The sequence below is a fragment of the Scyliorhinus torazame genome, chromosome 14 (genome assembly GCF_047496885.1).
Source record: "Scyliorhinus torazame isolate Kashiwa2021f chromosome 14, sScyTor2.1, whole genome shotgun sequence".
In the NCBI taxonomy this organism is placed as follows: Eukaryota; Metazoa; Chordata; class Chondrichthyes; order Carcharhiniformes; family Scyliorhinidae; genus Scyliorhinus; species Scyliorhinus torazame.
Window position 1 is genome coordinate 83,056,548 of NC_092720.1, and position 23,470 is coordinate 83,080,017.

At 50.4% G+C, this 23,470-nt stretch overlaps 1 protein-coding gene and 1 long non-coding RNA gene across 4 annotated transcripts in view; one reads left to right on the forward strand and one right to left on the reverse strand.

The window, feature by feature from the left end:
* LOC140389857 (uncharacterized) overlaps window positions 1-23,470 on the forward strand; it is a 76,728-nt gene that overhangs the window by 42,950 nt on the left and 10,308 nt on the right. The window lies entirely within an intron of this gene.
* The window catches only part of serpini1 (serpin peptidase inhibitor, clade I (neuroserpin), member 1), a 65,127-nt gene that overhangs the window by 12,576 nt on the left and 29,081 nt on the right, over window positions 1-23,470 (reverse strand). For both annotated transcript variants that reach the window (XM_072474431.1, XM_072474432.1), the window contains exons 4-6: window positions 17,326-17,520; window positions 16,400-16,604; window positions 1,917-2,014 (exon numbers count right to left, since the gene is read on the reverse strand). In XM_072474431.1, coding sequence (XP_072330532.1) covers window positions 1,917-2,014; window positions 16,400-16,604; window positions 17,326-17,520 — 498 coding nt within the window. The remainder of the gene's footprint in view (window positions 1-1,916; window positions 2,015-16,399; window positions 16,605-17,325; window positions 17,521-23,470) is intronic.

Genomic DNA, 23,470 nt, shown 5'->3' on the forward strand with positions numbered 1-23,470 from the left:
GCTGTCGTGGTGCGCCACGTAGGCATACTGGGGGTTGGTGTGAAGGAGCTGGATCCTCTCGACCAGGGGGTCGGACTTATGGCTCCTCACGTGTTTTTGGAGGAGTACAGGCCCCGGTGTCGTCAGCCAGGATGGGAGCGAGACCCCGGAGGAAAACCAAATAGGCGGTCATGAGGGGTCTCGTTCGTGGCTGTGCAAAGGAATGACCTAATGGAGTGGAGCGCGTCGGGGAGGACCTCCTGCCAGCGGGAAACTCGGAGACTCCTAGACCATAGGGCCATGTGGACAGCCTTCCATACCGTCGCATTCTCCCTCTCCACCTGCCCGTTTCTCCGGGGGTTGTAACTGGTAGTCCTGCTTGAGGCAATGCCCTTACCGAGCAAGTACTGACCCAGTTCGTTGCTCATAAACGAGGAGCCCCGGTCACTGTGGACATAAGTGGGGAAACCGAACAAGGAGAAGATACTATGCAGGGCCTTAATGCATTGTACTATGTTGTTGCCCTGTGGGCTCCACCTATGGACCATTGTATCACATTACATCGCACAGTATCATGTTGGTGCCCTTGTGGGCTCCCCCCCCCCCCCCCCCCCCCCCCCCCCCCCCTTGGGGGAGGTATATAGATCGGCTGCCCTGCAGGTGGCTCTCAGTGCAGAGCAGTCGCAAGCAGGCACAGTTCTAGCTGATTAAAACCACTGTTCACTTCAACTCTCCGTCTCATGTGAATTGATGGTCGCATCACATGACATGCATCTTAAAGTTTAAGTTTGTACTATCTTTACAAGGTCTGTTTTAAACATGCAAACTGGTTGATTTGCATATTCCTCATAACAGTTACAGTTAGTATTCCTCATAACTGTCCTCGGTTATAGTTAGTTTTCCCTTGCGCCAAGAACTGTCTCAAGCATGAAGACCTGTGCCACTGTGAGCTTTCTGAAAGTAATTTTGGGATCAAAAAATAATGGAACATCAGAGGGAACACCGGATGCTAAATCTACTCTGTCTCATCTTCAGTACTAGACAACTTCAATATTTCTTATAATAATAATAATATATTGAATTTCCTGTGGTCTGTCTTGTAGCACATGGCATAAGAGGATTTTTATCTGCATTAGGAGATTATTACTAACTGCAAACAAGCAGTGGTTCGTGCCATGTCGACCTGCAGCAAATAACAGTGAAGGTTTGTTCAGCACTGTAGGAAGATGCCGTGTAGGGGCTGGCTTAGCACAGGGCTAAAGAGCTGGTTTTTAAAGCAGACCAAGGCAGGCCAGCAGCCTCCCCGAACAGGCGCCGGAATGTGGCGACTAGGGGCTTTTCACAGTAACTTCATTTGAAGCCTACTTGTGACAATAAGCGATTTTCATTTCATTTCATTTGTTGGAAATCCTAGCAAACAAAGCTAATCCAAAGGCTGTGTTACAATCCTATATCTTCGTATTATAGAGCTGGTTTAGCTTAGTGGGCTAGACAGCTGGTTTGTGATGCAGAGCAAAGCGAGCAGCGCGGATTCAATTCCCGTACCATCTTACCTGAACAGGTGCTGGAATGTGGCAACTAGGGGCTTTTCACAGTAACTTCATATTTGTAACAATAAAAGGTTATTATTATCATTACATGATGTGGATTACTGTATTCAATAATGTCAAGTGATTTAATTGTGGATCTGGAAAACACTTTTTTTGCATTTAAGTCTGACAGCAATAGGCCTTTCTTGCTCTCACTGGTTGAAAACAATATTCTCATTGCTCCACTATAATCAACTACTTACTCATCCTAATAAACACTGATGAAGAAAAGGATTGCTCTTGTATCACAATAGGAGTAGCTTTCAAAAGACTAATCACCTCCGCTTAAACTGAATCTTACATACCAGCTGATAAGACAATCTTTAAATAATGATACGCTTTACTTACCCGTCATTGCTGAGAGGTCAGCATCGACACCAAACACCTCCGAGATCCCCAGGCCGGCCAGAACCTCCTTCAAATCCATATTCTGCATCACTTTGAACCTAGAAACATGATTTTGGACACGTGCAGAAGATTGAAACAAGAATGAAAACAAGCAGATTGGAATTCTTTGTCAGCATTTCTTTTGCTTTAAATTTAAATGATAAACAGGTTGATTATGTAGAGCTTTAGAAGGATTACTAATGTATCTTTTGTCTAGCAAAAATCATTTGTTATTACTAGAGGTTCTAAATGTGCTTCTTTTATTCTACAATTCCAAAGCAATAATGGAAAAATCTTGTGCACACAGAGTTCGCACAAGTTGTATTCCCAACTTTGTGAACTCTGCTTAGGAATCTTCACAGATTTTCGTACAGTCTATTCTAATCTATGGCATGGAAGCCACAGCTAGAGCGAAAAAGCTTGCCAGATTTGAGAAATAAGCAGTAGCTGAACATTTAAATCAGTTCAAAATCTCTGTGTTCCATATGGAATGATTGTGACTGCCATTATTAAATAGCTTTGATAATATATGCTACATTATTTTCAAATTTAATGTGTATTTTAAGAATCTGTGGTTCTTTCAGAGCTCCATACAAGCTTCTTGTTTCCAATAATATTTCTGATGACTTTCCCATTATATCGAGACATGTCTGTATTAAAATATGCATGATGTGGAGATGCCGGCGTTGGACTGGAGTGAGCACAGTAAGAAGTCTCACAACACCAGGTTAAAGTCCAACCTCTTTAACCTGGGGTTACCCCTGTCTCTGGATCGGTAAAGACTTAATCACCTGCAAATGCTCACATTCAAAGCATTGTCTTGCATCTTTGACTTTGTCTATATAAATGTTTCTGGAACCCACCTCTTCATTCACCTGAGGAAGGAGCAGTGCTCCGAAAGCTAGTGTTTGAAACAAACTTGTTGGACTTTAACCTGGTGTTGTTAAAATATGCAGTTTAAATAATATTAGTTATGATGTGTGCATCATAACTAAAGCTAGCAACACCAATTGCACCAGCAATGGAGTCAAGGACTTAAATAACAACTTTGGCTCTCATCAAGACGTTTCCTGAAATGCAGATTCTCTGGAGTCATAAAGTGAAGCATGTACTAAAATCAACTGCAGACAAAATCAACATTCATTCTTGATTCAGCATGAAGTTTTCAATCGATAGATACTAATTGGCACCGTGAAACCAGGTGCTTAGACTGCCCTACATTATAAAGTAATTGCACAATGGGCTAGAGTCTCTGTTTGGGAGACCTTGGGCGGGATTCTCCCTTGCCCAATGCCGATATCGTAATCGGTGATGGGGCGGAGAATGGGTTCTGACACCAAAATCAGGGCCGGCACCGGTTTGACGCTGATCAGCCATGCTCCACCCCTCTGAAATGGCGTCATCGTGTCACGCGTCTTTGCAACGGCATTGGTGCGCGACATCGGAAGGCCCTCCCGCGATGCTTCGGCCCCGATGGGCCACGTTCCTGATCGCGTGGGACACGTGTGGTCTCAGCGGTCGGGCACCCGGCGTGGCGGCTGCAGACTGTGTCCAGCGCCGGGATCCGTGCCCTGGGGGGGCTTCCACGACAGCTGGGGTGACTGGTCAGGGGGTGGGCTGTGGGGTCGCGGATGGTGGGTCGGGTCCACGCAGGGCCAGCGCCATGTTGTACGGCGTGGCCGCTGCAGGTCATCGCCGTGGACATGCGCGGCCATGGGCCTGGCCATTCTCGACGTGGGAGACAAAGATTCACCCGCCGCTGCTGCTAGCCCCTCACCGGTCTCAGAATCGGTGTGTGTTCGGCGTTGATCTTGGCATCGTAAAACACCCACGGATTCTCCATTCGAGCCGGCACCAAGCCGCTGAAACGGAGAATCTAGCCCCATATGTTCTCCCACCGGAAATGAATCACCATAAGACCATAAGATATAGGAACAGAATTAGGCCATTTGGCCCATCGAGTCTGCTCCACCATTCGATCATGGCTGATACATTCCTCATCCCTATTCTCCTGCCTTCTCCCTGATCTTATCAAGAAATTACATGGAGTTCGGGGTCCCACTGGGAGTGCCATGCAGTCAAAATTCGGGTCATGCAAATGGGCCAGCATACTGTCCACATGCAGCCCAATTCCCTGCCCCACTGGCATCTGATTTGCTGGGGTCAGGATTCTGCTTACAAGCGCTCAACGGATTCTCCGATTTTGAGGCTATGTCCAGAGGAAGCGTCTGGTTTTACGACAAAAAAGTTGGTGCCGTCCCCGGACCGATGCTCCGACCGGTGAGGGGCCAGCAGTCGCGCCACATAAAACACACGGCCTTCGCGATATAAACGCCTGGAGAATTGCTGGGTCCACAGCCGCGCATGCACTGATGCACGATCAATTGCACAAAGACTAAAGTTGGGTACAACTGTGGCTTTATTACAGTCAGATGTGTGACCTCCCGCTGCAGCTGGCGAAATGGCAGGGCACTGGAGGTCATGCATATTTATACAGTTCTCCGTGGGCGGAGCCAGCCGGAAGGAGGTACCGGCGAACCTGTAGCGCAGGTCCTACCTTACATCTCCTATTATAGTGGTTCACCACATTCACCCCCTGTTAAAAATGAGTCTGGCGGGGGTGACGTGAAACTATATACAATTAGTGCAATTATGTACAGTGGTAGGGAAAGAAAAGTCCATGTTGACGGTCCGGAGTCCGTCAAAGGTTCAACCGGTCCCGTGCTTTGGTGCTTTTTTGGAAGCGGCGTAACGATGGCGGTGAAGTCGGTGCTGGCGGTGGTGAAGGTGGCACCGATGGCGGTGGTGGCGGTGCTGATGCTGGTCAGTCATCGGGGAACTCCGGGAGCGTGCCGAAGTCCTCTTCGTCCTCTGGTGTGGAAAAGGGGAGGGGGGGGGTGAGTGGTCTGGTGGGGTCAATATTGGCGGCGCGGTGGGAGGTGGGGGGGGGGGGGGGTGGGATTGGGTGGAACCTGACGGTGTCAAGTCCCTGAGTGAGACAGTATCTTGGCGGCCGTCGGGGAACTCAACGTAGGCATATTGAGGGTTGGCGTGGAGCAGGTGAACCCTGTCCACCAAGGGGTCCGCCTTGTGGAGTCGGACGTGCCTACGGAGAAGGACCGATCCTGAAGCAGCGAGCCAAGTCGGGAGCGACACCCCGGATGTGGACTTCCTGGGGAAGGTAAAAACACGTTCATGGGGTGTGTTATTAGTGGCGGTGCACAATAGTGACCGGATGGAGTGCAGAGCGTCAGGGAGGACCTCCTGCCAGCGAGAGGCTGGGAGGTTCCTGGACCGCAGGGCCAGCTGGACGGCCCTCCAAACCGTTCCATTCTCCCATTCTACTTGCCCGTTTCCCCGGGGGTTGTAGCTGGTCATCCTGCTGGAGGCTGTACCCCTGCTGAGCAGGAACTGACGCAGCTCATCGTTCATGAATGAGGATCCCCTGTCACTGTGGATGTAGGCAGGGAAACCGAACAGAGCGAAGATGGTGCTGAGGGCCTTGATGACGGTGGCAGACGTCTTATCGGGGCATGGGATGGCGAAGGGGAATCTGGTGTACTCATCGACCACAATGAGAATGTACGTGTAACGGTCGGTGGAGGGGAGGGGCCCTTTGAAATCCACGCTGAGGTGTTCAAAGGAGAGGGAAGCCTTCACCAGGCGCGCACGTTCCAGCCGTAGAAGTGCGGCTTGCACTCCACACAGACCTGGCAGTTCCTGGTGACTGTCCTTACTTCCTCGACGGAGTAGGGCAGATTGCGAGCTTTGACCAGATGTTACAATTGAGTGACCCCCGGGTGACAAAGGCTGTCGTGTAGGGCCCAGAGTTGGTCCACTTGTGCGCTGGCACATGCACCTCGGGAGAGGGCATCTGGGGGCTCGTTGAGTTTACAGGAGCGATACAAGATCTCGTATTTAGAGGTGGAGAGCTCGATTCTCCACAGCAAGATTTTATTATTTTTGATCTTGCCCCGCTGTGTGTTATTGAACATGAAGGTCCGTAATGAGAGTGAGTCTCTTACCGGCCAGGTAATGCCTCCAATGCCGCACCGCTTCAACGATAGCTTGGGCCTCCGTCTCGACGGATGAGTGTTGAATATCAGAGGCATGAAGGAAAAGAATGCCACGGGTCTGCCTGACTGGTTTAGAGTGGCGGCAAGAGCGACATCTGAAGCATCGCTTTCTACTTGGAAAGGCAGTGACTCGTCCACTGCGCGCATCCCGGCCTTGGCGATGTCTGCTCTGATGCGGGCGAAAGCATGTTGTGCCTCAGCCGCAAGGGGGAATTGGGTGGACTGAATGAGTGTGCGGGCCTTGTCCGCATAGTTTGGGACCCACTGAGCGGAGTAGGAAAAGAACCGCAGGCAGCGTTTGAGGGCCTTGAGGCAGTGGGGGAGGGGAAGTTCCATGAGGGGGCACATGCGGTCGGGGTTGGGCCTGAGAAGTCCGTTTTGGACTACATAGCCGAGAATGGCTAACCGGGTCGTGCTGAACACACACTTCTCTTTGTTGTAGGTCAGGTTGAGAAGAGTGGCAATGCGGAGGAATTTATCGAGGTTGGCATCGTGGTCCTGCTGGTCATGGCCGCAGATGGTGACATTATCTAAGTACAGAAAGGTGGCCCGCAAACCGTACTGGTCGACCATTCAGTCCATCTCTTTGGAAGACCGAGACCCCATTTGTGAGACCGAAAGGGACCATAAGGAAGTGTTAGAGGCGACCGTCCGCCTCAAAGGCATTGTATGGCCAGTCCGACTTCCGGATGGGGAGCTGATGGTAGGCGGATTTCAAGTCAATTGTTGAGAAGACCCGGTGCTGCGCAATCTGATTGACCATATCAGATATGCGTGGGAGGGGGTACGCATCGAGCTGCGTGTACCGATTGATGGTCTGGCTGTAGTCCACGACCATCCTGTGTTTCTCCCCAGTTTTAACCACTACCACTTGGGCTCTCCGGGGGCTGTTGCTCGCCTCGATAATACCCTCCTTAAGCAGACACTGGACTTCGGACCTGATGAAGGTCTTGTCCTGGGTGCTGTACCATCTGCTCCTAGTGGCAACGGGCTTGCAATCCACAGTTAGATTGGCAAAAAGGGAGGGGAGATCGACCTTGAGGGTCGCGAGGCCGCAAATGGTAAGGGGGGTTAAGGGCCCGCCGAATTGGAGGGTGAGGCTCTGGGAGTTGCACTGGAAGTCCAGGCCCAACAGGAGTGCAGCGCAGAGATTAGGAAGGACATAGAGGCGGAAGTTACTAAATTCTAAGCCCTGGACCGTGAGGGTGACTGTACAAAAGCCTCGGATCAGGACGGACTGGGATCCGGAGGCTAGGGAGATCCTTTGATTGGCAGGGTGGACCGCGAGGGAGCAGCGCCTTACCGTATCTGGGTGAATGAAGCTTTCGGTGCTTCCGGAGTCCAGCAGGCACGAGGTCGAGTGGCCATTGATTTTAACCGTCGTCGACGCCGTGGCTAGGTTGTGCGGGCGAGATTGGTCCAGCGTCATCGAAGCGAGCTGCGGGTAGCCATCGGATGCTTTGGGTGGCGAGCATATGCAGTTTCCGATGTCGGGATGTCCAGAGACCCTGTGGACGACAAGATGGGTGCCCATGGGTGCGCACATTGTGGTGTCGGGACAATGTGGCGACACCCATGGTGCGCACATGGACCCGGGAGGAGAAGATGGCGGCGCCCATGGGGCGCACGTGGCCGAAGGGGGACAAGATGGCGGCGCCCATTGGTCGCACATGGCCCCGGGAGGAGATGATGGCAGCTCCCATTGTGCGTTTGGCGTGGGGAAGGGGGCGATAGCGGGCGCGATCGCAGCGACTGTGTGGGCCTGGCACATAGCCGCGAAACGGCCCTTTTTACTGCAGGCTTTACAAACGGCAATGCGGGCCGGGCAGTGTTGGCGGGGGTGCTTCTGCTGACTGCAGGAGTAGCAGCGGGGACCCCCCGGGGTGCGCAGATCGGCATGCGGTGCAGGCGTATTGCGAAGGCAGGGCCCCGGCTGAGGAGGTCGTCGGCGGGGTCCAGGAGGGGTAGGAAGGGGTAGAAGGGTGGGCAGCGCGGCGGGAGAGGTACGATTGTACGTTACGGGATGCGACCGTCATGGAGAGCGCCAAGGTATTCGTCTCCGCTAGTTCGAGCGTGGCCCCTTCCAGCAATCGTTCTCGGATGCGGTCCGACGCAATCCCCGTCACGAAGGCATCGCGCATGAGGAGATTTGAGTGTTCGGCGGCCGTGACGGCCTGATAGTCACAGTCCCGGACGAGTGGAATTAGGGCCCACCAGTCTTCGATGGACTCACCGGGTAGTTGCGAGCGGGTGGCAAGTACATGCCTGGCGAAGAGCGTGTTCGTCTTCTGCGCATAGTGTTCTTTGAGGAGTTCCATTGCTTTTGTGTAATTCGTGGCGTCTTGGATCAACAGGAACACGCTGGAGCTCAGTCTGGAGTACAGGACGTTTATCTTCTGAGCCTCCGTTGGCGCGGGGTCCGCCGTGTTGATGTAAGCCTCAAAACATGCTAGCCAGTGAGTAAAGTCTTTCCTGGCGTCGGGCGAGTGCGGATCCAGCTGCAGGCAATCGGGTTTGATTCTGATATCCATTCTGTGGAAAATCTGACTGTAATAAATTGATGCACGATCAATTGCACAAAGACTAAAGTTTTATTACAGTCAGATGCGAAACCTCCTGCTGCAGCTGGCGAAATGGCAGGGCACTGGAGGTCATGCATATTTATTCAGTTCTCCGTGGGCGGAGCCAGCTGGCAGGAGCTACCGGCGAACCTGTAGTGCAGGTCCTACCTTACATCTCCTATTACAGTGGTTCACCACATACACACAGCAACGACCTGCAGCGGTCGCGCCGTACAACATGGCGTCGGCTGCGCGCGGACCCGACCTGCCAGATAGTGCCTCCCTGGTCATCCCTCAACAGTCCCCCATCCCTTGCCAAAGCTCCCCCCCCCCTCCCCCCCCCCCCTCCCCCCCCCACAATCTGACTGAGGCGGCGCTGGACACAGTCCCCAGCTGCCACGCCGGGCTCTCGAAAACTGAGAGCACGTGTCCCCCGCATCGTTGGGAAGTGGGTCCATCGGGGGTGGAGCATCTGGGGAGGGCCTTTAGGTAACGTCCTTAAGCCGTCCCAACGGTGTGAGGCCTACTCCTCGATGACGCCGTTTTGGAGGGGGCTGAGCAGCCGAAAACAGGTGCCGCCCCAGATTCTGTCGTAAACAGGGATTCTCAGCCCAATCGCCGATTATAATATCACCGTCGGGCAATGGAGAATCGCACCCAACATTCCTGGCTTTATTTCTGCAATTCAAATTGGGAGAGTGGAGACATTTTGGATCTTTTGCATTAGATTTGATAAAGAAATCTGTCTGGTGGTGTGCAATGTAGGAAATGCTACCAGAGGTTTAATATATTTTATACATATATATCCCACAAATCAATTGAAAATTAAATCCAGGTAATGTTTTCAATGAGGAGGCAATCATGTTGACTGAATAGATTTTAATAGTCAATGACTGTGACAGGAAACTGAAGCGCAATGTAATTTTGTTTTTGGCCTTTCAAGGCACTAATGGAAACAGGCTATTTCATTTCTAAATGTCAAAAGTCTCACATATCTGTCAGCATTATTTAAAGGGCAAATGGGCAGATAAGAGAAGTAAAAGAAGGATGACACTGTATCATTTACAGTTTGCCTTCCAGGTTTATGATGGCATCAGAATACCTTGGTGTTCTGTATTCTGTCTAATCTTCTGATCTGTCACTCAGCTTTGCTCAATTATATCCTTTTAAAAAATGTTGATACTATCCTTGGCCTTTCCAGTTAACCATAGATGGTGTGTCTGTCCTTTAAGCTTTATCTTACTTGTTAAAATGAATCTAGCGAAGATGTTGGCACAGTGGTAATGTCATTGGTCTCGTAATCCAGAGGAGCTGGCTGATACTCTGGTGGATAGGGGATTCAAACACCACCAGGGCAGCCCAACATATTGGTCGGCATGGTAGGACAGTGGTTAGCACTGTTGCTTCACAGCTCCAGGGTCCCAGCTTCGATTCCCGGCTTGGATCACTGTCTGTGATTCTCCCCGTGTCTGCGTGGATTTCCTCCGGGTGCTCCGGTTTCCTCCTGCAGTCCAAAGATTTGCAGGTTAGGTGGACTGGCCATGCTAAATTGCCCTTCGTGTCCAAAAAGGTTAGGTGGGGTTACTGGGTTACGGGGATAGGGTGGAGGTGTGGGCTTAAGTAGGGTGCTCTTTCCAAGGGCCGGTGCAGATTCGATGGGCCAAAATGGTTCTGCACTGTAAATTCTGTAAATTTAAATTCTATGAATCTATTCTGTGCATACTGAAATGTCCTCTTAAATGTTTGCCACTGCATTTCCATTGGCCTATCCCTAATTTGGCAATTCACTTCAGCCTGCTCTGTTTTCATGCCCTTTTAATTGCCCTTATTTAAGGTTTAAAACATCGGAAGGATATTCCACACCTGTTTTCAGGGGTGGGGAAATGGTAGCAGGTGCGGAAAATCCCACAGAAATCCCAGAATGGTCTTTACACTGGCCGAATTTCCTCATCGATTTCCCCCACTCCCCAAGATGTAATGGGAATCCGGACTTTGAAAGTCAGGATACTCATTTGCATAGATTTAAATGTAATTATAAAGCCTTTACGCTTGATTGTCCTCTCACATTGAATTGTCCATTCACATCCGTGTGAGGGCACGCTGGTGGCACACTGGCGTGTACAGCCCCACGGGTAGGGGAGTGGGAGGGGGTCATTTTTGTAGACCATAAATGTGTCTGAACCAGGTAAATAAAATAAAACTTGTTTTATTACAATGCACTAGTATTTACAATATATGTCAGTTCCCAGCCTGGACTGTCCTGTCAGTACCATACCTGGCCAACTTTATACAGAACATAACTGTGGTAAACCACTGTGTTCCGATATTAGAGGTTGTACGGTAGAACCTGCACTACAGGTTCACCTGGGCCCCTGCATGCTAGCTCCACCCAGGAGGCAGGTTACAAATATGCGTGGCCTCCAGCTCGCAGCCATTTCGTCAGCTGCTGTGGGAGGCCACACATCTGATACTAATAAAGCCTCAGTTTGGATTCAACTTTGTCTCCAGTCAAATTAATCGTGCCTCAATTTATTAGTATCAGATTCAGAAGATGGACCTCCGGATTAAACCAGATCGCCTGCAGCTGGATCCACACACAAGCGACGCCAGAAAGGACTTCCAGCACTGGCTAGCTTGTTTTGAAGCGTATATCAACACAGCGCCGACCCCTGTTCCAGAGGCTCAGAAGATTCAAATATTGTACTCCAGACGCAGCTCCAATGTCTTCCCGCTGATCCAGGATGCGCCCAATTACGCTGACGCTATGACTCGACTCAAAGAAAATTATGAACAGAAGACGAACACGCTCTTCGCCAGACTCGCGCTCACAACGCGTACTCAACTACCTGGTGAGTCAATCGAGGACTTCTGCTGGGCCCTGATCCCACTAGTTCGGGACTGTGACTGCCAGGACGTTACAGCTAAGGAGCACTCAGACCTCCTTATGCGGGACGCTTTTGTAACTGGGATTGATTCTGATGTTATCAGGCAGCGGCTCCTAGAAGGGGCCACGCGCGACCTCAAAGAGACTAAAACACTAGCGCTCTCCATGACGGTCGCCCTGCACAATGTCCAGTCCTACGCCCCCAACCGCGTGGCCCACTCCTCCTACGCTTCATGGGCCCCACAGGCAGCCGCCCCAGCCGGGGCGCTACCCACCAAATACGCCTGCGCTACCCGCCAGCCAGTGATCTCCGGGGGGCCCCGATGCTATTTTTGCGGCCAGCAAAAACACACCCGCCATTGCTGCCTGGCCCGCGCTGCCCTTTGTAAGGCCTGCGGGAAGAAGGGCCACTTCGCTGCGGTGTGCCAGGCCCGCTCAGCGGCTGCGGTCGCCCCCACCACCCCTGTTTACGGACAATGGGCACCGCCATCCTCCTCTCCTCCCCAGGCCATGTGCGACCAATAGGTGGCGCCATCTTCTCCTCCGCACAACATGTGCGTTGCATGGGCGCCGCCACCTTGCTCCACCCCCGCAATATGCATTCCATGGGCAGCGCCATTTTGTAATCCCCAGAATCTCAGGGCGCCGCCATCTTGTCCACCCCGTAGCACATGGATACCAATGGCGTTTCAGGACCTCAACTCAACGGCCGTCTCACTACCCGACGATCAACCACGGCTCGCCTCCATGGCAATCGACCAGTCCCAACCACATAATCTGACCAACGCATCCACCAGCGTGAAAGTCAACGGCCATGTGACCTCCTGCCTACTGGACCCTGGGAGCACCGAGAGCTTTGTACACCCGAATATGGTAAGGCGCTGCTCCCTTAAGGTACACATACCAATCAAAATATCTCCCTGGCCTCCGGATCCCATCGCGCAGCGATCCGGGGGTACTGCACGGTCACGCTCACAGTCCAAGGCGTAGAGTTCCACGGCTTTCGCCTCTACGTCCTCCCTAACCTCTGTGCTGCATTTATCCTTGGCCTGGACTTCGAGTGCAACCTCCAGAGCCTGACCCTTAAATTCGGCGGACCCTTACCACCACTCACTGTGTGCGGCCTCGCGACCCTAAAGGTCGATCCTCCTTCCCTCTTTGCCAATCTAACTCCAGATTGCAAACCCGTTGCCACCAGGAGCAGACTGTACAGCACCCAGGATAAGGCCTTCATCAGGTCCGAGGTCCAACGGTTGCTTCGGGATGGAATCATCGAGGCCAGCAACAGCCCCTGGAGAGCTCAAGTGGTCGTGGTTAAGTCTGGGGAGAAAAGCCGAATGGTCATGGACTACAGCCAGACCATCAACAGGTACACGCAGCTCGACGCGTACCCCCTCCCATGCATATCTGACATGGTTAACCAGATTGCACAGTACCGGGTCTTCTCAACGGTGGACCTGAAATCCACTTACCACCAGCTCCCCATCCGTAAATCGGACCGGCCATACACCACCTTCAGGGAACATAGAACATTACAGCGTAGTACAGGCCCTTCGGCCCTCGAAGTTGCGCCGACCTGTGAAACCACTCTAAAGCCCATCTACACTATTCCCTTATCATTTGTGTCTATCCAATGACCATTTGAATGCCCTTAGTGTTGGTGAGGCCACTACTGTTGCAGGCAGGGCATTCCACGCCCTTACTACTCTCGGAGTAAAGAAAGAGCCTTCGAGGCAGACGGCCGGCTATATCACTTCCTTAGGGTCCTCTTCGGCATCACCAATGGGGTTTTGGTCTTCCAAAGGGAGATGGACCTAATGGTCGACTGGTGCGGCTTGCGGGCCACGTTTCCATACCTAGACAATGTGACCATCCGCGGCCATGATCAGCAGGACCACGACGCCAATCTCGCTAAATTTCTGCGCATCGCCACTCTCCTCAACCTCACGTACAACGAGAAGTGTGTGTTTCGTACAAACCGCTTTGCCATCCTCGACTACGTGGTCCAGAACGGAGTTCTGCAGCCCGATCCCGACCACATGCGCCCCCTCATGGAGCTCCCCCTCCCCCACCACCCCAAGGCCCTCAAACGCTGCCTTGGGTTCTTCTCATATTACGCGCAGTGGGTCCCAAACTATGCGAACAAGGCCCGCCCACTCATACAGTCCTCTCATTTCCCTCTGACGGCCAAGGCCCAACAGGTTTTCGCTCGGATCAGAGCTGATATTGCCAAAGCTGGAATGCACGCTGTAGATGAAACACTTCCTTTCCAAGTAGAAAGCGACGCATCGGACGTCGCCCTTGCCGCCACCCTCAACCAGGCAGGCAGGCCCGTGGCATTTTTTTCCTGCACCCTCCATGCCTCCAAGATTTGGCACTCATCCGTCGAAAAAGAGGCCCAGGCTATCGTTGAGGCTCTGCGACATTGGAGGCATTACCTGGCCGGCAGGAGATTCACTCTCCTCACTGACCAACGGTCAGTAGCCTTCATGTTCAACAACACAGTGGGGCAAGATCAAAAATGATAAAATATTGCGGTGGATAATCGAGCTCTCCACCTATAATTATGAGATTAAGTATCGCCCTGGCAATCTCGACGAGCCCCCAGACGCCCTATCCCGAGGTACATGTGCCAGCGCACAAGTAGATCGACTCCGGGCCCTACACCACAGTCTTTGTCACCCAGGGGTCACTCGGTTGTACCATTTTATTAAGGCACACAATTTGCCCTACTCCGTCGAGGAAGTAAGGACGATCACCAAGGACTGCCAGGTCTGTGCGGAGTGCAAGCCGCACTTCTACCAGCCGGACCTGGTGAAGGCCACCCGCCCCTTTGAACGCCTCAGCGTGGATTTCAAAGGCCCCCACCCCTCCTCCGATCGACACACATATTTCCTCAGAGTGATCGGTGAATACTCCCGGTTTCCCTTCGCCATCCCATGCCTCGACATGATGTCTGCCACCATCATTAAAGCCCTTAATTCTATCTTCACTCTGTTCGCTTCCCCGCCTACATCCACAGTGACAGGGGATCCTCATTCATGAGTGATGAGCTACGTCAGTTCCTGCTCAGCAGGGGTATCGCCTCCAGCAGGACGACAAGCTACAACCCCCGGGGAAATGGACAGGTAGAAAGGGAGAATGGGACGGTATGGACGGCCGTCCAGCTGGCCCTGCGGTCCAGAAATCTCCCGGCCTCCCGCTGGCAAGAGGTCCTCCCTGATGCACTACATTCCATTCACTCATTACTCTGCACTGCTACTAACAGTACACCGCATGAACGTCTTTTTGCCTTCCCCAGGAAGTCCACATCCGGGGTATCGCTCCCAACTTGGCTCACAGCTCCGGGAGCCGTGCTTCTCCGTAAACATGTGCGGCTCCACAAGGCGGATCCGTTGGTGGAAAGGGTGCACCTGCTCCACGCAAACCCACAGTACGCCTACGTGGCGTTCCCCGATGGCCGCCAGGATACCGTCTCCCTCCGAGACCTGGTACCAGCAGGTTCCACCCCCACACCACCCCCGTCGCCCCCGGCACCACCCTCCCTAGAACCATCCGTCCTCCCCTGCCCACCCCCGTTGATGACAAGGATTTTGGCACGCTCCCGGAAGCAACTTCGACCACGACAGCGACAACATCGCCGTCACCACTTCGTCGATCTCAAAGGACCATCAAGGCGCCGGACCGGCTGAACCTCTGACCGGCCCACCGGATGACCAGAGACATTTTATTTACTGCTCTGTAAATATTAAAAATTGCTAATTGTATATAGTTATCCACCACCCCCGCCGGACTCAATTTTAACAGGGGGTGAAGTTGCTAAACCACTATGTTCTGATATTAGAGATTGTACGGTAGAACCTGCACTACAGGTTCACCTGGGCCCCTGCCCAGGAGGCGGGTTATAAATATGCGTGGCCTCCAGCTCGCAGCCATTTCGTCAGCTGCTGTGGGAGGCCACACATCTGATACTAATAAAGCCTCAGGTTTGGATTCAACTTCATCTCCAGTCAAATTGATCGTGCCTCGGTAACCATGGAGGACTTGGGTGCTCGTATTCGGCAAGATCACAGGAAGACTGATTGCTCCAATCCCGTAGGGCTCGTGCGGGTTACAAGTCATGCCCGGACAGTTACCTGGCACAACCCTCTGGCACTTGGCCATGGGGCAGTGCACAAGACAATATTCCATGGGTGGAAGGTGTAGCGTGGGTGGCTTTCCAACGGGGAAGTTCTGGAGGGGTTTCTTTTTTTTTTTTTAAATCAGGGTGCCCTTTGAAACCTAAATGTTTGGGCCCGCCCCACCAGTATGATGTGGTGGAACTTGCCCCTTGTCACAATACTGCAAAGAAAGCTGCCTTTGAGGCTGGCATCTTACCATTTTTCCCGCCCACACTGCCTTTTCTTCCAGAAAATTGTCTCAGCCCCACTCCTCTCTCCCTCAACCCGAATGTAAAATTCAATCATATTATGGCCGCTACTACCTAGGGGTGCCTTCACTACAAGATCATTAATTACTCCTATCTTCAGGAATGGTTAGCATTGTAAACATTTAGTCATAAGAAATAAAAGCAGAAGCAGGCCATTTGGCCCATCAAGCCTACTCTGGCATTCAATAAGATCATGGCTATCCTCCCTCAATTACACCTTCCTGCACCAGCCTCATATCTATCGATTCCATTGCATCCAAAATACTAGTTGGAAAGCGTGTGATTATCAATCAAAGTGAAGTCCAAAACATGGTATTATGCAATACAACCTGAACAGACATTTTCACTATTCAATGGCGTTTTTCTAATAATTACTAAATTGCCCCGCAAATGTGTATGTGACTTTCTGATACAAAACTAATAGTCAAACATATTTCAGATATGCAAACAGATTTTATGAGACATCATTTCCCAAACAAGAAAAACCCTCTCACCTTGGCAGATATACTTCGACCTTTTGCTTCTTTACCGAGCTTGCCCATTCATTAATTAGTTGGGTTTTGATAAGTGGCTCTAAGATAGCCAGTTGTACTTCCTGTCTTGGAAGAACTATCATCATACTCATCTTGTCACCAATGTACGGCATTTCTAAAACTTGGTATACTCCTCCTGCTTCATTTGAGCCATCACTAAACTCACCTAAAAAAAAAACAAGTTGCATCTATAAAGAACTTATATTGTCACAAAGTACTTCACAACTAATGAAATACTTTTACCGTGTAGCCCCTGTTGTAATATAGGATGTATGGCAGTCAATTTACACATAGCCATTTTCTTCCACAAACCGCACTAAGATAATGACCAGCTTAGTGGTTTTAATCGTGTTAGTTGAAGTATAAATATTGGTCAGCACTCTGGGGAGGACTCGCCTGTTCTTTGAAACAGTGCCGTGGGAACTGACATTCAACTGTTATAATGTTTCATCTGACTGACAACTCCTCCGACAGTGCAGTATTCCCTCAGCCTAGAGTATCAGTCTCGATTTTACACTCCAGTCCCTGGAGTTCGTCTTGAATTCATGAACTTTTGACTCAGAAGCAAGCATGCGACTAGTTGCGTCGCAGTTGACACTGCATCACAGTAAAACTATAAACCATGAATTATCAAGTTATTAAGAGTAACTACTTGCTTTCAACATCTCCACATTTGCGTCTCTGCCCACTGCTAAGTGCTATGGCTAAAATATCTCTGCTGTTTTGAAGTCATAACAGAGAACCTAAAGGGATCGTGTTCAAAAAGGCGAAGGAAACAAAGGAATACTGTTCTCCATCAAATTTGAATCTTCATTCCAAATGCCAGATCAAGTGAATGGAAAGGTCAATTTTAATTAACGGAGTAAAAAAGCTAAACATTTGCAAACCGTAATAGAAGTCTCCTTGTTGGTACATCATGGGTATCTGGATTTCACTTTCATCATCTTTGGTAAAAGGAAATGTGCGCGTATTTTCTCCTTTGAATTGAGACTTCCAATTTCCTTTAAAGTAAATTGCATTAACGAGGACGAGACGAGTTAAAGCATTGAAGTCCTTTGGTGATAAAAGGTCTGGTATCTTATCTGCATGGAGGAAAGAAAATGTCAAAGTATATCATTCCACAGAGATACAAATCACAAAGGGATATATATTACCAGCAAAACTGACTGCACATTAAGTAAAATTATTGCAAATTCAGCTACCATTAGCACTCACCAGCAAAGATACAGCTATAAACAATATTAACAATTGCCAACTTCTAAATGTTCTGCTGAAGGGTCCTCACTTGAAATGTTGGTCTGATTGCTTTGTCCACAGACGCAGACAGGAGTCAATAGTTACTCATGTTTTCAAACTGGAGAGATACAAACAGCAGCATTCCTCTGGGATATGCCGAGATTGAACAATTAAGAATCTATAAAAAGGGCTGCAAGCACTTTCAGGAGGGCATGGTTATTGGATTGAACAAAAAGATGTCGGTGCTCTGTGGGTGTGACACATTTTAGGGAGGAGGAAGGAAACAATACAACTGAATTGTAAACCTAGAGCAGAGTGTATTTGGGATTCAGATACACAAATCCTGAAATGTGGAAGGAGAAGATAAAATTGCAAAACAACATGTGATCTCTCACACCATTTATAATATTTGGGGTAAAGGACATAAAAGCCCAGAGGCAATATCAAACAGGGTTGAAATATTTCACAGAGTTTGGGTACAGTTCCAAAGAGATTTATTAAGATTGTACCAGGAATACAATTTTAAAATAGACTGAAGAAACTGCACCTCTTTTCATTAGAAGAAACAATGGTCGGAATTTTCCCGCTGGCAGTGCCCTGCGGGTTTCCTGGCGGCATGGGGTGGCTTCAATGGGAAATCCCATTGACAAGCGGTGGGAGTAGAGAATCCCACCGCCAGCGAATGGCGCACCGCCAAGAAACACACGGCTGAGGGACCAGCGAATCCCACCCAATGTTTGAGGAAAAATCCAATATTGCTGCTCAAAATTAGGTAGCATGTTTATACGGTGAAGAGAAACAACTATTTCCACTAGTCAGTGCAGCAGAAGCCGTACATTTATAATCACCATCAAACGAACAAAGGAAGATGTTAGGGGATTTATTTTATTGCAGAGGGCTGTTAGGATACGAAATATTTTCCCAGAAAGCAGTGCTGGCAGCAGCATCCACAAATGTTTGAAAAGGAAAAATGAATATTCAAATGAAAAAAAATTAAATTAAAAATTGAATATTTCAAAAGGAAAGACAGCAATAACAAGTTGTATTTATGTAACACCTGTGTAACACAATAAAAAGCCCCCAGAGGCATTTCACCAAATGTAATGAAGCAAAATTTGACACTGAGCCACACAAGGAAATATGAGGAAAACTCATCAAAAAAAAAAGTAAGCTTTAAGGAGCCTCTGAAAAGAGAGAGAGGCAAAGGGTTGAAGGGAAGGTATTCCAGAGCTTAATACCATGGTAGCTGATGGTGCAACCACCTATTAAAATCAGGGTTGCTCAAGAGGCCAGAATTAGACAACACTGATATCTCAGAGTTTTCATGGGGCTTGAGGAGTTTATAGAGATTATAGAAAAGGGATGTTATGGAGAAAAGTGAAAATAAGGTTGGAAATTTTAAAACCAATGCACTGCTTAACAAGGAGCCAGGGTAGGTCTACGAGTGCAGGAATGATGGGTGAACGGGACTTGATGTGAGTAGGAACACAGGCACCAGTGTTTTGGATGCTCTCAAGTTTCAGGAGGGTAGAATGTGGGAGGCCGGCAAGGGATAATCAAATCTAGAGGTAACAAAGGGGTGAGGGTTTCAGCTGAGCAAGGTTTGGGGTCAGTCGGTGTCATGGAGATGGAAATAGGCAGTCTTAGTGATGGCACATGTCATGACATGCAGACATGCACATAATGAGATACAGACAGGCAGCTAATGAGCACAGGGAACAGGACATAACCAATCAGCAGGCAGAACACTTGGGGGTGGTTTCCCACTATAAAAGGCACAAGGCACTCACACTCCGCCTCTTTCCACTAGGAACATCTACAGAGTGAGTCCGGTGTACATATCACGTAACGCATACAGCACGTGGCTAAGAGCAGATAGAGAAATCACACTTAGGTTAGCAGAGAGTCGAACTCACAGAGAACTGTGCTAACTGTGTGACAGGTTCAATAAATCAAATTGAACTAACTTCAAGGTCTGGAGTCTACTTGAGTTATAGCTGCATCCAGTTGCAGCCCGTGTTATCTCAGTGTGCTTAACACGACATGGTACCAGTAGACTGCTATCCTTAGGTGGTTTACCTCAATCTGTTCTGTGACAACCAGTAAATGCATCCCGGCACCATGGAGAAGATCCAGCCTCCTCAACTGCTGTGGACCTCCGGCAATCTCAGTGCCGACTGGCGGACTTTCAAGCAAAGGTTTCTGTTGTACATCGAAGCCTCAGACCTCGAGGGTGCGTCTGATACAAGAAAGATCACGCTTCTCTCAACTGCGGGGGATCAAGCCATCCAACTCTTCAACTCGTTTAACTTCACCGAAGGCCAGGACAAGACAAAGTTTCAGACCATCCTGGACAAGTTTGACAGTCATTGTGAAGTGGACATAAGTGAAATCTTCGAGCGCTATATTTTTAAACAACGCCTACAAGGTAAAGACGAATCTTTCAACTCCTTCTTAACTAATCTCCGTCTACTAGTGCTATCCTGCAACATTGGTGACATTGCTGACTCCATGATCAGGGACCAGATCATTTTTGGCGTTCACTCTGATCCTCTGAGAGAAGCATATGACCCTGTCAGTCGCGATCGAAACGTGCACCGTGCATGAGCACGCCAAAAATCGCTATGCCCAGTACAAATTGGCTGAAACTGAGAAACTTGCCTCCCACGAGACAGAGAGTGTGCAGGCCATCGCCCAGAGGCAGCGCCTCAGACTTGATGAAAGCGACCATTTTGCGTGCTCTTCCCGGAGCCCCATGCATGCGCGATGCGAATGGGATAACGAAGCGGCCGATCACCACACTGCACAGATGCGAATGTCTGCCGACCGCACTGCGCATGTGCGACGATGCACAGAGTGTAACAACGTCATGACGTGCCCGAACTGTGGCACCTCCCATTTAAAGAAACACTGCCCTGCAAGAGGCAGGCGCTGTATAAATTGCGGGAAGCCTGGACACTATGCAGCCTGGTGCAGGTTTGGGCCAGCGCTCCCAGCTCCAACGCAGGCGGGTTCGGAGTGTCCAGCACGGTTTACAGGATTCTGATCCTGGCAGCATTACAGATCCAGAGGCCGATTGCCTGGAGTCCCCCTACCATGTGTGCATCATCACCACACGAGAATATGCCTCACCGACATCATCACGACGCCTGCCCATCCTCACTGTGGATTCTGCGGACGAATGGCGTGCGGTGATGCAAGTAAATCAATGCTCAATCCAGTTCAAGCTGGACACAGGTGCTTCTGCCAATCTCCTTTCACAGGCAGATTTCAACCACATCAAGAAACCACCCAAGCTCCTTCCAGCAGCCTGCCAGCTCCTGGACTATAATGGCAATGCCATCACAGCACTGGCATCCTGCCATCTGCTTGTCTCCAACAGAAGGGTCACGCAAGGCTAAGGTTTGAAATCGTCAAGCCAGACAGGGCCTCCCTGCTCGGCGCACAGGTATGCAAGCAGTTAAGCCTTGTGCAGTGGGACTACACAATGACCTCCCCCAAGGTGGATCTACAAGCTGGCATTGACGCCATCCTCGCTCAGTATCCGGATGTATTTGACGGGATGGGCACTCTGCCATATCGGTACAAGATCCTGTTGCGGCCTGATGCCACACCCTGAGGAATTTGTGGTCGCAGCGACCAGCAGCAGAGAAGGACAGTGTCCCGTTTGGGAAGGGAAAATCAGGAAGTACCTCAAAGGGAAAGGATGGCCCCTTTGGAGTGAATTCTGTGAGAATAAGGAAACAGGACCCAGGGGTATAGGACATACTTGGTGGGAGAACCTGTCAGAGATTCAGAAGAAAAGCTTGGGAAAAGCTCGCAAGCCGATGGCAATCATGTCCTGTTTGGCACAATTGCGAGGCACAGAGGAGGTTGTTCAGATGCTCCGTAAAGAGATAGAAGGAGTACATCGAATGAGCAAGGTCGATGTAAGTGAGGTTGAGAAAGAGAACATAGAGTTGAGGAGGAAGTTAGCAGCAAAGGACAGAGAGGTGGATGATGCCAAGAGGGCACAGCAGTCTTGTCTGGCGCATTTAAGCAGCTTCCAGACACAGTACGAAAAGGCCTATCAGGACACGCAACGTGCAGTCCTGGTAAGAGAGGAAACAGAGAAACAGGTAGAGGCATTGCAACGGCAGTGTAGCGACCTGAAAGCAGCATTACGAGCACTCCATGCTGCCACCACGGAGCAGAGACAAAGCTCACTCGATCACGCAAAGTGCCGGAAGCAGATTGCAGAACTGCAGTCTTTGCTTTCAGTTCAGAATGGATTCCAGAGCACCTTTGGATCCCAGTTAGATGCAGAAGACGGCCTGGATTGGGAAGAATTAAATGAGACCGCGCATAGATATGTTCAGGGAACATGTGCGCAAGGAAAGCCCCAGAAGAGAAAAGTGCCCCAACCCCCCACAGAGCAGATAGTTCAGGCACCAATGAATCCAGTCACTACCCACCGCACAGCCACATCAGACGGAGATACAGAATTTCTTTATACCACCCCCTTAACCGTGATCCAATTACGGGACGCGTGCAAGAAAATCACACCGTTCCTCCCCACCTCAGACCCCCCCCCCCACTTCTTTGCCAGAGTAAAGCAGCAGGCGACCATGTACGGCCTGGATGAGCATGAGCAAGTGAAGCTCACAGTTTTGAGCTTAGACCCTTCGGTCGTTGCACCCCTTCCCGACCCACAGAATGTAGGAGGAGGCACCCTTGCAGAGATGCACGCAGCGATTCTAGATGCGATCGGCTACAACAGAGGTGACCCAGTAGAAGGCCTGAATAAGTGCAGGCAGAAAAAGACGGAACACCCCACAGCGTTTGCTGGATGCCTGTGGATCCATTTCACAGCAGTTTTCGGTAATCTAGACCGCGCCCATTTGTCCCAAGAAGGTATGGCCAAATGGACCCGCACCCTTATCTCCCATGCCACAGAGGCAGGACAAAAAGCCTGAGCCAACTATGACCCCTCAGAAGCACATAATGAGAAATGGGTTTTAAAGAGATTGTCCTGCACCTGGGAGCAATCTGTCCAAAACAAACCCGCAGTTAGGAGACCCGAGGAAAAGCAGGCAGAAGCAGACATCCAAGCGGTGAAAACGCACCAGAACCCCGCATGGGTGAACGAAGGCAGGAACAGCCCCCCCACAAAAGCCACAGGAGTGTTACAACTGTGGACAGTTAGGACACTTTGCACGATAATGCATTGCCCCACGAAAGCCACAAAGAGCCCAGCAGGCAGGCACTCTGAATAAGAATAGGACAGTGCCCATACATAGTGTGAGCACCCGTTCAGACCAGAGGGACCTGAACAGAATGGACTGACGGTGTTCGGGCTCCCCCAGTTGGGTCTGCGACACCCTTTGGGATAGGTCCGGCCGACCAGTAGTTGCAGCAAAGATATGGGGGCAGCCCATCGAATTTCTCTGGGACACAGGAGGGTCCCGCACCACAATAAATTCCTCCACCATGTTTCAGAAAGACACGTGGCCCACTACAGCCACATTCACCCTCAGCGGCTTCACAGGCCACTCACAGCAGGGACACATCACAGACCCTGTACCCATTCAGATTGGCAATGTAACGACAAAGCACCCCATAGTTTTAGTCGATCTACCCCACACAGTAGAACACATTTTGGGAATTGACTTTATGAACTCCCACCACCTTTCCTTTGATCCAGTAAACCAGGGTGTCTGGAGAATGGCAGAATCCGCAAGAGCCCGCGCAACGCTCACAATAGGTGAATACGCAAACAAGATTAGCTCAGTCGGTGATTTCTGGTTCGACCCGACC